Here is a 14,380-nt window from a genome sequence, read left to right as displayed (position 1 = left end):
GATTTCAGGCTGGCATAGAACAGTTTTCTCTTGCTGATTTGCATTACGATACCTCGTTACGACGAGCGTAAAGTGTTCTGGCTCATTCAACCTCGAGTCTGTCTACGAATAAATAAAGCTTAAACAATAACAACGTGTTTGAGAAAAGTACAACACCGATATAGAATTGTAAGCATTAATAAATGTTTTCATGTCATGTACTAAAAAATATATATGTTGTTCAAAATTATGACAAAATTGTATATGAAAAACAGCAATTTAGACTTCTTTGAATGCAGCGGAAAATGCATTTTATAGTCTATGACACAGTGCTGTAGTATCTTGAGATAGCATGGTGAGCGCGAAGTTTCACAGAGTGCAAGGAGTTACTCTTTATGCAAGAAATAAGAAACTTCCCTGCTTATTACTGTTTTAACTGGCAATCTGTATTATATATATATATATATATATATATATATATATATATATATATATATATATATATATATATATATATATATATATATTAAAAGCATCATGGCTTTTAAAGTGGTGGTATAAAGCAATTTTATATACCAATATTATTAAAATATCAAACTGTGATCCGCCCATGGCGCAATAATACGCATATATAAACATTCGCGCAACCGTGTACTTTTGATTCTAAATCAATGATGAATTTCCACACATTAAACATTAGTGACTTAAGAAAATAATGATATAAAGTATTCATAATCCCCGTTTTCGAATTGTATTTAATATGGTACACAATTTCATCGCAATCATTTCTTCTTTCTGTCCTCCCCCACCCGCATAATGGAAAAACTACGCAGAAAGCTGGTGTGAGAGAGAAAAAGAATTTGGGATGCATGAAAACCTTGAAATTGAACTTACACCAAGTAACCTATAAGAATATGGTTCTTCGTAATGGTATATGTGCTTTTCATTAGGATTTGTGTACAGTGTCTATATAATCAGTGATACAAAGTTGCAAACCCTGTAGACATTATACGGTAAATTTCTCGGTTACGTTGTGCACATACTGTGATGTATTTTTAATGTCTTGCTGTTGTTGTTTCTTAAACTTATGAAAATCTTCTAAAAATCGATTTTTAGTTATTAAATATGAAAATATCCAAAGGATGCCTCTCTCTCTCTCTCTCTCTCTCTCTCTGGACCATCGTAGCAAGATACGGGAGAAAACCTATGAAAATTTGAGCGTAGAGGATTTTCGCTTGTGTCATCCCAAACGGACCACACAGAGAGAGAGAGAGAGAGAGAGAGAGAGAGAGAGAGAGAGAGAGAGAGAGAGAGACTAGTTGTACTATAATATCATTGCCGTGTATCCCATAACATTCCCAAAAATATTTTGAAGGAGGAAAGAATTGAAATATAGAAACAATAACTAGCAGCTTCTCTGCGTCACATATTACTTCAGATATCCGACACTTCTTTACATCATTTCAAGGAGAATCACTACACTTGACAGTCTGGCTACTACTGGACTTAAAATAGCATCCAAACACCCCAACCCAAGAGGCACTTTACTAGATTCTCTGGGAGACAATACATAGTACAAGAAAAGTGGCCCAGGTCGCGTGCGGGTCACGTGCGAGATCTTTTTCAATTTGATAATAATAGGCCTTAGTTCTGTGAGTGACACAGGTTCACACTTTGCGACCTGGCGAATCTTCTCTATTTACATCTCGTGCACCAGACATGTCTATGCCAGCAAAGGTGAGAAATCAGGCCCGCGGGTGAGCTGTTATTTAATACTCATACCAGGGAATAGCTGCATCTTTTATGCTCCCATCTGGCAATTGAATACTGATAAGTGTATTGCTAACAATGCATATTGTAGCAACATCCAGAATTGCATTGGTACTTAACAATCGCCATGGATAGGTACTTCATCTACTGAAAAAAATGCTTCCATATACACTATTACTTATTGTCCGAAGCCGATAACTATCGATTTATGTCATTCATACATTCATATGTTGCAGTTATGATTAGTAGTAGTAGTAGTAGTAGTAGTAGTAGTAGTAGTAGTAGTAGTATTGTGTGTGTGTGTGTGTGTGTATACATATATATATATATATATATATATATATATATATATATATATATATATATATATATATATATATATATATATATATATATATATATATATATATATATATATATATATATATATATATATATATATATATATGGCCCCGAGTGGCCGAGTGTGGTCTAAAGCGCTCTCCGTTACGGATCACTGCCATCTCACCTCTGTCTGCATAGGTTCGAGTCCAGGATTCGGCCAATGTGGGTATGTGAGAAAGCAAAGCTTGCCAGTAGCTTCTCGTGGGTCGGTGGTTCTTCCTGGGGTTTTCCCGGGTTCTTCCTCCATCATTAATACTGGCCGCCATACATAGCCTATTGTGTGCTGAAAAATGGCGTTAAACCCAACAACAACAACAACATATATATAGATAGATAGATAGATATTTGTGTGTGTGTGTGTGTGTGTGTGTGTGTGTGTGTGTGTGTGTGATTTGGAATTTTAACGCAGCTTTAACAATTTTTCTATCCGAAGTTTGGCAGTTTATAGTGATGTCTAGCACTAGGGCAGACATGTAGCATGATGTCCCACCCAGTCACATTATCCTGACAGTCGTAACACTAACCTCTTAACGCTGGGCGCCTAGCGAGGCAGCTGTTAGTACCATTTTTATAAGTATTTGGTATGAGTCGGCCGGGGATAGAACCCACAACCTCCTGCATCCGAGGCGGACGCTCTTACCACTGTCCTTATATGAACACAGATGAGGAAACACACACACACACACTTACATATATCGATATATATATATATATATATATATATATATATATATATATATATATATATATATATATATATATATATATACTAATCCAATCCGGTTAACGGTAGGTTTATTAAGATTCTATCCACAGTTTTGACTCCATTTGTTTTCACGACAATGATTTATCCACCCCACCCACCCACTCCCAAAGAAAACAACAAAAACAAACAAACATAGCAGTCGAGTTTTGAGATTACACGTTACATTTAAATTAGCAAAACCATAGGGTTAACAACACCGGGTCTCTCGCCCCTTCAAATGAGGTAATATATCAACTTCTGATTGGTTGATCCCTAGATGATGATAGCAATGGTAATAATGATCTTTCTTTGATATATACATTGTCCGCGAACACTTACTGAATTCATAGATTAAAGTGTGACCGCCCATTTTTTCCCCCAACTCAATTTGCATACAGGTGATCATGAGAACGTTAATGGTTAACACCGTGACGAATCTTGCTGTAGCTAGTGATTACACAAATACATGTCTATTGCTACATGACCAGAATCGTTAGTTTTATCAATGAGCTGAGATGACACAAAGTGTATATTGTGTATAACATAGTTTTTACATGGGTGGTCTATAAACATATAAATAATCCCAAAAAGTCTGCCCGGATTATGTTCTGCGTCTGATAATGAACAATTATCAAGTAGTCCCATAAATTAAAACACACATCTCCGCCTATTCAGGTTTGAAGCCTACCGTTGTGAGCAGCATGTACGATGAAAGATTGAAAGAATGTAAACAGTAGCTGGTAGGTATGTATTTTGACTGCCTCATTGCCTGCTGGTAGAGATACTGTCGAATATGTCCCAATTATTTGCAACCCTTTTAAAGTGTTTGTTTTTAAACAATCATTTTCATGCGTATTCAAGAGCTTATCAAATAAAGAAATATTTTTGGCATACGGTATGCAAATCCGACAACTGAACTCCAAGTCTATACTTGTGTACGTATATCTTATAAAAAAAATTCTCTTGCATGGTAATTTGTAGTATAACTGTTTTTTCAGAAAACTTTCTTTCAATCCAGCAGTTTAAGTTCTGATCAAGACGAATTGTGTATTATTATGATTTCATGACAAAAATAGATTATGTAGTGTTTAGCAAGTTCTTATTTGGCTTGAAGTCAACTCATCATACCAAACTCCATATATATATATATATATATATATATATATATATATATATATATATATATATATATATATATATATATCCTTGCAGTGTAATATTTTCAGGGGTGGTGTAGTTAGTTTTACTTTTATTGTTGTGTGTTTGTAGGGGATGGGGTGCTTAGTTTTCTTTCATCGTTGTGTGTTGTAGGTGGTGGGTACTTAGTTTTTCTTTCATAGTAGTTGTTTTCTAAGGGTGTGGATACTTACTTTTTCTTTCAATGTAGTGTGGTTATATGGGTTGGGGCCATTAGTTTGTTTTTGTTTCCTTGTAGGGCGTTTGGGGTACTTAATTTTCCCTTCATTGTGGGGAGTTGGGGTACTTGGTTTTATAGTTGTAGTATATTTGGAGGAGGTAGTTGGGTTGGGTTAGGGTACTTTGTGTTTGTTGGGGTTGGGGATACTTAGTTTTCCTTTCGTTTTAGTGTTTGTTTAGGTTATAATTACTTGATTTTCCTTTCAATGTAGTGTTTTCTTTTGGGTATGGGACTTAGTTTTATCTTAGATTAAATACTGTGTCTTACTGCTATGAGCATATAATAGCCAATTTTTTTAATTTTAATGGCAAATTGTTTAAAGTGGGTGAGGTGGGTGGCGGTTGTAGTTGAAAACCTAAAAAGAAGAGTAAAGCACAATATTTATTTTTTTGGTAAAGTCTGGATATATTTTTCTATTTCATCTAGATTTTACTACGACTAACATAGCTTACATTATTGACTAATATGCGTGGTACGTTTGCATGACTATTGTATCTTTATGAACGTAAATATAACTTTCCATGATCATTGTGTGTGTACCGATACCATAACAGTAGTGTCCATCAGCACTGTGTCTTTATACCGTTAATATAACTTTCCATGAACATTGTGTGTCTTGATACCATAAGTTTACATGAGCATTGTTTAAATAAAACAAAACTACACCTAATGTGTGGCATCGCAGATATGTTCACGCGCACTTCGCCAAAGTGGTAAAAGAAACCTGGATAATATCCACGGAATTGTCCAAACAATTAATTCTTTAACATAGAAAGTGAGCATCATGTACAACAGATAAAACTTTGTATTAAAATAACGTTAAGTACATTTAATCGTCTTTAATTTTCAATAAGAAAGCTATCTTCTTAAGAATAAAAATGCAGATACTTATATAATTTTAATTCCAAATTACAAACCAGTTAGTAAAATATCAACTGAATTTTTGTTAAACTTAATTAAAGTGTTCAAAATTTTCGTTATACATATTGCACTATTTAAAAAAGTTAAACATTAGAAACTGTATAATGTTTTAAGGTTCAATGAATTTGTTTGACCTCGGCATAAGAAGACTAAACCGAATGCTCGTGTAAAGATAGTGGTGTAAAGCATTTGCTAGTCTGTAGGGAACATAAACATTTTCTGGAATAAACTCATCTGTTGGGGGAGGGGGGATTGTGAATCCGAATGATTTTGACGTTAAATAATTTATTTTTCAGGTCGAATTTATCTTAATTTTTCTACCTTAATTTTGTACTGCTCCAGTCAGCTACGTTGTGCTTATAGCCCTTCACCCACAAATCACTTTAGACAAAACTTTGCACAAATTATTTTCTCCCACTCCAAAAATGTCCTGTGATATAAATGGAGAGAGAGAGAGAGAGAGAGAGAGAGAGAGAGAGAGAGAAGTGGGCGGAGACAAGTGAGCAGTCATATCACTCGGTTTTGCTTCTATATCGATCAATACACAACAATGAATATGCAATGAGACAAAGTCACGTGCTATTTCTCAAAGCCAAATGCAGAGCGGTTGGTTCATCGTTCTTGTCACAAATTATTAAGAATAGGAAGAGAGAGAAAAACCAAAGTTTATATTCTCTGACGGGAAGGTTTTGTACGTGTAATTATAACGTCTGTGAAAGATGTCGGGTGCCAACTTAAGCGCATCCAGCGCGGGATATACGGGTGGCGTATCTACCCCAGGTACATCTCCAACATCTACACCTTCTCTGGCGGATATGATAAGTCGGAATAAACTTTTGGAAGGTATGTACTTCACTCATCGCGATTTTATCTACTTTGGCAATATCAAATTTTCATCAATTGATTTCAAGATTATTTTTATTTTTCACATCTGCCTATCGATGTCGAGATCGGCTTTCCTCACTTGCATATTTATTAAATCAATTTGGCTGAATTACTTTCTACCGAGATCCCTCATCAAATTAATTTTTCCTCCATGATTTGATATCAATTTCATATGGTAACCTTTTTGATGATTAGTTGACGACAGCCACTATAATAACATTTGTCTCATCACCACGAGTATATTGTAGTGAAACTTCATTCATCTCTGTAAAAGGGCCACACGGGTTTGTGTTGCTCACGTATAATTCTATTGTTGGACTTCAATTCAATTTGGGATACAAGAGTATTTTTATTATATAATAATTTCGTCATCCTGGATAATTACCTTCAGAAGTGTGGCGCGTTAATTGACGTTATAATCGCACAGGTAAATTCTTGTAAGTGAATATTTCTTTCTTCCTGTACAAATGCGCACTGTTTTCAATAGAATATCTCTGTGTACAAAGTTGATTTAGCATGATATTATATATATATATATATATATATATATATATATATATATATATATATATATATATATATATATAATATTGTTTGCCAATTAATTAATTATTTTAAATATTGCTTTTTTGTTGTTCTTATAATCTCTAATCCCTGAATTGAATTTTCATGGATGGCTTTTAAACCCGGTACTGCTGGGAATATTTTAAAATTAAAATGAGATCACACTTTAAATTGCTATTCTTCAAACTGATTTATCTTTTCTGTAATACAAAACGATTTCGTTAATGAAATTTGTCTTGACTTTCATCCTCTTGCCGTTTTATATATAAAATAAATTTCCATCATTTAAACTCATTTTGCAAATTATACATATGTCAAATTTTTTAATTGATTATTTTTAGTCGTGATATTACTTGATCAGTTCCACGATGCGATAATGACAAAATATAAATAACTTACTTCTGATTTGCAAGTTTAAGTCGCTTGTATTGTCAAAATGTATTTACCTACATGTCATCTTCGATATTTCGTATTCGACCATACAAAACTGTCAACTCATGTGTTTCATATTAGTATACAGAAATATAACCTCCAGTTTCCTGTATTCGACCGCACAGACATGACCAATCTTATTTTAAGATAAAAAGCTGATGAAGATACCGATGAAATAAAAACTAGTGTCTCGTTATAAACGTTTTGAAGATTTTGATTTTGTGTATTTTACTTCATCTCGTCCATTCTTTCATTTGATAAACAATATTAAATATTCAATTTCATCTTGCAAATCTTGTAACTTTGACATTGTAATTGAGAAATATTCCATTTTTCTGAATATTTTATGAATATAACGATACATACATACATACATACATACATACATACATACATACATACATACATACATACATACATACATACATAGGCGACACTGATTAATAATTAATAATTAAGATATACTCAGTAAAATGATTAATATTTGTATTTATAATTTAAATAATGTTTGTCACCATTATATAATAGTAATAAAACATATTCCCGTTTCCATACAGTCACAAATTGTTTTTAAGTATCTGCCACTGAAATGATGGGAAAATTCATGTAGACGATCCTTTCTACTGTGTTAGTGAAGAATAAGTCTTTAATGCATAAATTAGAAAGAAAACTGATTATAATGTGAAACCGGAATGAAATACATTATGCGTAACTAAAATATTGCCACATAGAAAACCAGTAACATTTTAGAGTGATATTTATTATTAGCGAAACACGATTTAATATCAGTATTAAATCATGATAAGTTTTTACGATATAATTTGCATAGCATATAGTAGTGACATATATACAAGGTTGCAAAATTTCAAGACTATAAATATATATATATATACTGGGTGTATGTGTATAGATAAATAGAGATGTAACTGAAGTCGGTTAGGCATTATTCGTCTTATCGTACTTTTCTGATTTCCGTTTTGAATTATTTTATCTAGTTGTATCAAACGGTTTCAAATACATTACACATTAAAATAACTCTAAATAGAATACTCTATTTATGCTCATTGATTGCGTGCCATCAGAGACAAATCTACCTTGTCCCTATCAATAATGTTTTGTCTATGCGTCAAGGCTGCTGAGTCTGACGTTCTGAACATAGTTAAATCCCAGTAAATCCTCTTACCTCGGGTTTTGATAAGACTGAAGCTCAATCCCTCATGACAGGTAGACGAAATGATACATAAAGAAGGATTAAATGATGGCATTACAGGTGGAACTGACAAAACTACGGAAATGAAGCATGTCGCGGCACAGGTAGCAAACGGTCGGCGAGATGAAAGGTTCAGGTAACGAGTGCACCTGCCGCAAAGTTTGTAGATAACGGTCCCAGGAAATGATTAACGGCGTATAGAGGACAGCATTGGATGTTATTGCCTAGAAATTATAAAAGATAATGATAACTTGGGAATATGGTTACCTCCCATGAAACGACAAAAATATAGTGTTGAACACTGTTTTGTTCGCTTGGAAATAAAATAACTGTTCTAGGTCCTATCGATAACTGTGATGAGCGTATCGTTCAATTTTAGCGCATATTTTATTGCTGTTTCTCATCAGCACTAAAACCTTTGAATTGTCATTTAAGTCCGCCCTACATGCCCTGTAACTCAGAGTCAACGCTCTCATGGTAGAGTCAAGACAGCAGTTAACCAAGTGCTTAATTTTTATGTATATCATTAAAAGACGTATCTCTAATGGGGAAATAATATATTGGTCTCCAAAACGTCTTGGAAATTTTGCTACCTAAACTAAACATATCGAAAAACTCATGAATAATACTCTATGTGCTGAAAATGAAAATGCAAGACAAAGTTCCAAATTCCATGCTCTTCGAACTGTACATATTTAATGACATTAAAAACGTCATTCCACGCTGCGAATGTAATAATTTCTACTAGATAGTTCCAGCAACCGACGATGCATACATTTCTTTCAATGAATGTCTTTGATAATTTTCCAAAACACACGCGTCTGATAAGTCTCTTTTTTATTCTTTCTTTCTTAATTTTTAATTTGAAGCTGCAATCAATTATATTCAATCTTACATCGGCAAACAAATAAATCTGAAACAGTTTCAACAAGTATGAAATAAGCACACTACAGGAAGTTAAAACGTATAAATATTACAGTGAAATATGATTGCATATCTAAGAACAAAAATACATTTTATTAATTACAAATGTGACCTTAGTGTCCCTTAGATAAATAAACATAAATAGTAGCTTGAATTTACATTGATGAAAACAGTTAAAATTAAATGAATGAATGAATGAATGAATGAATGAATGAATGAATGAATGAATGAATGAATGAATGAATGAATGAATGAAGGTTAAGGACACAAAATTATGAAAAACACTTTTAGGAAAGTTTGTATGAATTAGAAATATATCCAAACATGAATCGGTTTGAACGCGTTATGAGCAATACCATTAAATGCATGAAAGACGGTTTGAACACGTTATGAGCCAATTGATTACGTGCATAGAAGACGTTTTGAACACGTTTAGCCAATAGATTATGTCCATAGAAGACGTTTCAATCACTTTTAGCCAATAGATTACATCCGTATAAGACGGTTGAAACACGCTATGAGCCACTATATCACGAGCAATGAAAACGGTTTGAACACGTTATGTGCCAATAGATTACGTGCATGGAAAACGGTTCGAATATATTTGTAGCCAATCGATTACGTGCATGGAAGACGTTTTGAACACGTTTAGCCAATAAATTACATTCATTTAAGACGGGTTGAACACGTTATGAGCCAATCGATTACGTTCACGGAAGACGTTTTGGACACGTTTGACCAATAGATTACGTCCATAAAAGACGGTTTGTACACGCTATGAGCCAATATATTACGAGAATGGAAAACGGTTTGAACATGAGATTTCGCGCATGGAAGACAGTTTGAACACGTTAAGAGCTAATAGATTACGTGTACGGAACACAGTTTGGATTGTATGAGCCAGTAGAAGAGTAGAGATCTACTTTATGGAAAACAAGTTTTTTGATGTCAGACAAATCAATTTTTTTTTAAATTGTGAAAACTATTAATTTTCAAATCAGCTGCGTAAACTCTTTCCAAAATCAAATGATCTTAAATTCGCTCAGCTCTCATTTTGAGATAAAAACAAAAACCCATTTAAAGATTTTATACCAAATATTTTTCATAGCGTTTAGAAATATAGCTTTTTGATAATCGGCGAAGCGTATCCTGTCCATATTTTTGTGAAATAATTACGATAACTATATATATATATATATATATATATATATATATATATATATATATATATATATATATATATATATATATATATATATATATATATATATATATATATATATATATATATATATATATAAACAGCTCTTTGGATAACATAGATGTCAGCATAAATATATATGTTACTAAAATGAATACATCTATTACAAAATTTAATATTTATTTCTCATTTTTAAAATCTCTGAATTTACATTTAACGTTATATATAATTAGATTTTGGAACATAAATTGCATGAATATATGGCAAATCGCAATCATGAAATCAAATTATTGTTGTTGTTTTTTAAATAGCTGTGTATTACTGCACTTAAAAACTCAAAGTTAAAATGGACATTTTTGATCAGTAAAATTTCACTTACTGCATTTTGGAGAAAATGAACCTTAAATAAGCATATATCAACAAATTATAGGAAACATCCCCTTCTCTCTCTGTCTCACTCTGTCTCTCTGTCTCTCTCTCTCCCTCTCTAAAACATATACATATATAAATTCCAAAAAGTACCAGATGGTTAGTACAATTTACGGCGTACAGATATTCATTTTGTCTGAGTACATAGTTTGTAAACATGAATACGATATTCGATTCAACGTAATTAGGTATGTTTGAATATCAACCAAACATGGCAGCAAACTTAATGAATATTCGAACTGTGATATCGGACTCCTCGCATAAAATGAAATATATAATTAGGTCAATAACAATAATATAAACGACAGATAATATTGTTATATTATTCTCCCCGTAAAACAACTACACTGTAAATATGGGAGACGTTCGTTTTATGAAATATTTAAAGCAACTGAATAAAACTTGTCTGAGATATACATCAAACCAATTAATATTTGTTGACCCTGAAGCAAATATATCTTGATATGATATGTTTATTTTATCTGGCTGCTTTTGAACGTTTCCTGTCCAAATATGTCGACATTGTACACCCTAGATTAATAACAGCTCTCTACCTTGTGTATTATTGACTCTTCTTCTGAACAAAGTTGATTAATACTTAGCGTAACGTTAATGAACAAGTGTGCCGAAGAAACAGGGAGCACAGTGTATTCTACTTTCATTTGATGCCTGGAAGTTCTGCTGTTGTTTGCTTTAAAATATCGGTTTAAATTGTCCTCAAGGAAGCTTTGACTTTGAATCATTTTGTGATTACAATACTTGGGGTGGCGGTCAGTAAATTTTAGTTTCTTTATTCTAATTTGAACATAAAAGGACAATTGGTATAATTTTCTTCCTCATTCATTCCAAAGAAATGCATAAGCGAACAATTATTAAAAAGCACTTATGTGAAGAGACTGATTTGTAACGGTACTCCATTACAAACAGAGGGACAATTGCAAAATAATATTGTATAACAATGTGTGTAGATGTTGTTTTAACCTAATCTCATAAAAATAGTGTGCTATTATAAAAACTTCACTATGATGATTATGTTTCCCTCTCTAAAAAAAAATGTTTATCACAGAAATTTAGAAACGGTCTTAAACAAATGTCAGAAAACTGTTTGTTGCCAGGTCTGGAACCACTGAAATATACGACTTAACAGTGATACTCCAGACAAATGTTCTATTAATATCCTTAACCTTTTAAGTAAAATTTCCAATAAGATTGTCAGTCTTTGTTTGAAATTACCCAAAAATATGTCAGTATTAGCTATCCCCATGATGTATCAAAAATTCACAGAATCCCCGTTTAGACAACAAGTCTCCAACAAAACAGATCAGATTTACCTATTTTGGGGACATAGCTTATCCTGTTTTCATTTTGACAAGTCGGAATCTAAAACCAGTATTTAAAAATATTATATTTTCACGATAATATACTTGTGTTCAAATATATCAAAAATAAAATCATCTTGTGTGATTATCTTAATTAATAAAATCTCTTTTTCAGAGTTTTAAATATAATCTTTCAATTGTATTAGCGAGTTTAAAACTCCATACTTTACAACACTTATTCAGAATTGGATATATTAACACAACATAAAGTCTCAATAAACGAATTATCTTAAGATAAGTAAAATTTTAATCGATAAGTAAATATTTAACATATAGATTTTGCTGTAAAATATGTTCCTTTAGGCCTGACCAGGTAACACAATCTGCGCATGCATGTATGTCTGTGCTATATTTGTTATTACCATTTGAAGTATTTTTGTGTTATATTTGTTATACACACTTGGTAGTACACTTGCCTTGTAACTCGTGTCATCGGTTACTCAGTAATCATCTATAGATGTGATATCGCTCTCTTATCACATATACTTACGTTGCATTTACCAATAGACAGCATATTTTAATTTTAATGTGAATCTAAATGACAATCGAAAACATTATTGTTTACCAGAGAGAGTATAGAGCTGATATGTTATAATCGTAGACCCAAACATGTATACAAAAATCATTACCTAAACCAAATATCAATCCCATGAATTTAAACCACACAATATCATCTTTATCTTCTAGAATTAGAGTATCGTTCCCTACAAGACTGAAATAAGATTATACCGTTGCTCAATTTACGCACCGTGTCATCTGTGCAGTTAATACAAGTATAATTAAATTACAAACTAAATGAAAGAAAAATCTCGTGCACAATAACTAACCTACCAGCAGCCTGGGACACTGGCCCATTGTGCTCTCGTCAACATTGCTAGTAATAATAACTATACAAAGGGCCAGAGTACCATGCTAACCTATACGTGCGTAGATAACGATTACAAATAAACCCAAGTATACCATATCTGTTTACTCTCATCCAAAGATTTGTCTTATACGGAGGCAAATCATAATTTTAAACAATCGTAAAATTTAACCTTCTGACTTCAACCAAATTGCAATGAAGTCTGAAACTGCTGATAAACGATGCGAGGTATTAGGGTACAGTTGTGGGGAAATACAACTTTAGAAGTAGGGGTAGCTGTCGTTGATATGCTTATGTTTTATTCTCCGAATGTATAGCGAAACAATGGTTTCGTTTTGCAATATTGATTTATCCGAATACTTATATTTCTGTATAAAAACATTTTGCCTGCAACATGCAATAAACTCCTAAAAGGGAATCGATTTGAATTTCAATTATTCAAAAGTGACACTTGACATATCAAACACACGACAACCGGGCAGTTTTAAAAGGAAATCTGTAAAGTGCATGTACGATCAGATATGGCCGACGGATATTATATCATTCTAAATCCGTTAACACTAGTCGGTATGGCTTCCTGCCGGTTTCACAACTTCCGAGTTGATATTTCAGAAACCCTTCGATCACACTGTAAAAATCCACGACAATCCCTTTTGATCCTAAACAATTTTATATGGGTTCATGGAGAAAAACAGTAAATTTCATAAAGAACAAAGTAATATTATACATGTTTAAGATAAACTAAATTCACATCCACAATAGTTTACTTTACAAAACAAGTTACCTTGCTGCAATGTTTTGTGCGCCTGCACAAATACACACACACACACACACACACACACACACACACACACATATATATATATATATATATATATATATATATATATATATATATAATAAAGAAAATAAATCTTTTAGGAGACGACATATGTAGCGTTCGTAAAATGATCTTTCCTTTCGATAAAACTCCAAACTGTATTGTTATAAATGGTACTCAGATTAAAATTAAGAATTGTAATGAATTTGTACCAAAATATTCAACAATATGGAAATTGAGCAAAAATATAAATCATAAATGGAAATTAAGATAATGCTATGACTTTATTATGATGAAATGTCCGATAATGCAAGAAACATTTTATTATTATTAGTAGTAGTATTAGTAGTAGTAGTAGCAACAGCAGTAGTACTAGTATTAACTTAGTAGTAGTGGAATTATTAGCAGTAGTAAATTTTGTATTCAGAAAGTCGATCCAGTTTTCGTGAATAAAA

General features: G+C 32.5%; 1 protein-coding gene across 1 annotated transcript in view; it reads left to right on the top strand.

Annotated features, from left to right (window-relative positions):
- The first annotated feature begins 5,847 nt into the window (after window positions 1-5,847).
- LOC149780041 (LIM/homeobox protein Lhx3-like) overlaps window positions 5,848-14,380 on the top strand; it is a 53,675-nt gene continuing 45,142 nt past the window's right edge. The window contains exon 1 of the mRNA XM_089936802.1: window positions 5,848-6,059. Within this exon, the coding sequence (XP_089792928.1) occupies window positions 5,936-6,059 (124 nt within the window). The 5' untranslated portion in view covers window positions 5,848-5,935. The remainder of the gene's footprint in view (window positions 6,060-14,380) is intronic.

The sequence above is a fragment of the Sinohyriopsis cumingii genome, chromosome 16 (genome assembly GCF_028554795.1).
Source record: "Sinohyriopsis cumingii isolate HCF-2022 chromosome 16, ASM2855479v2, whole genome shotgun sequence".
Taxonomy (NCBI): Eukaryota; Metazoa; Mollusca; class Bivalvia; order Unionida; family Unionidae; genus Sinohyriopsis; species Sinohyriopsis cumingii.
This window is presented reverse-complemented; position numbering and strand designations above follow the sequence as displayed.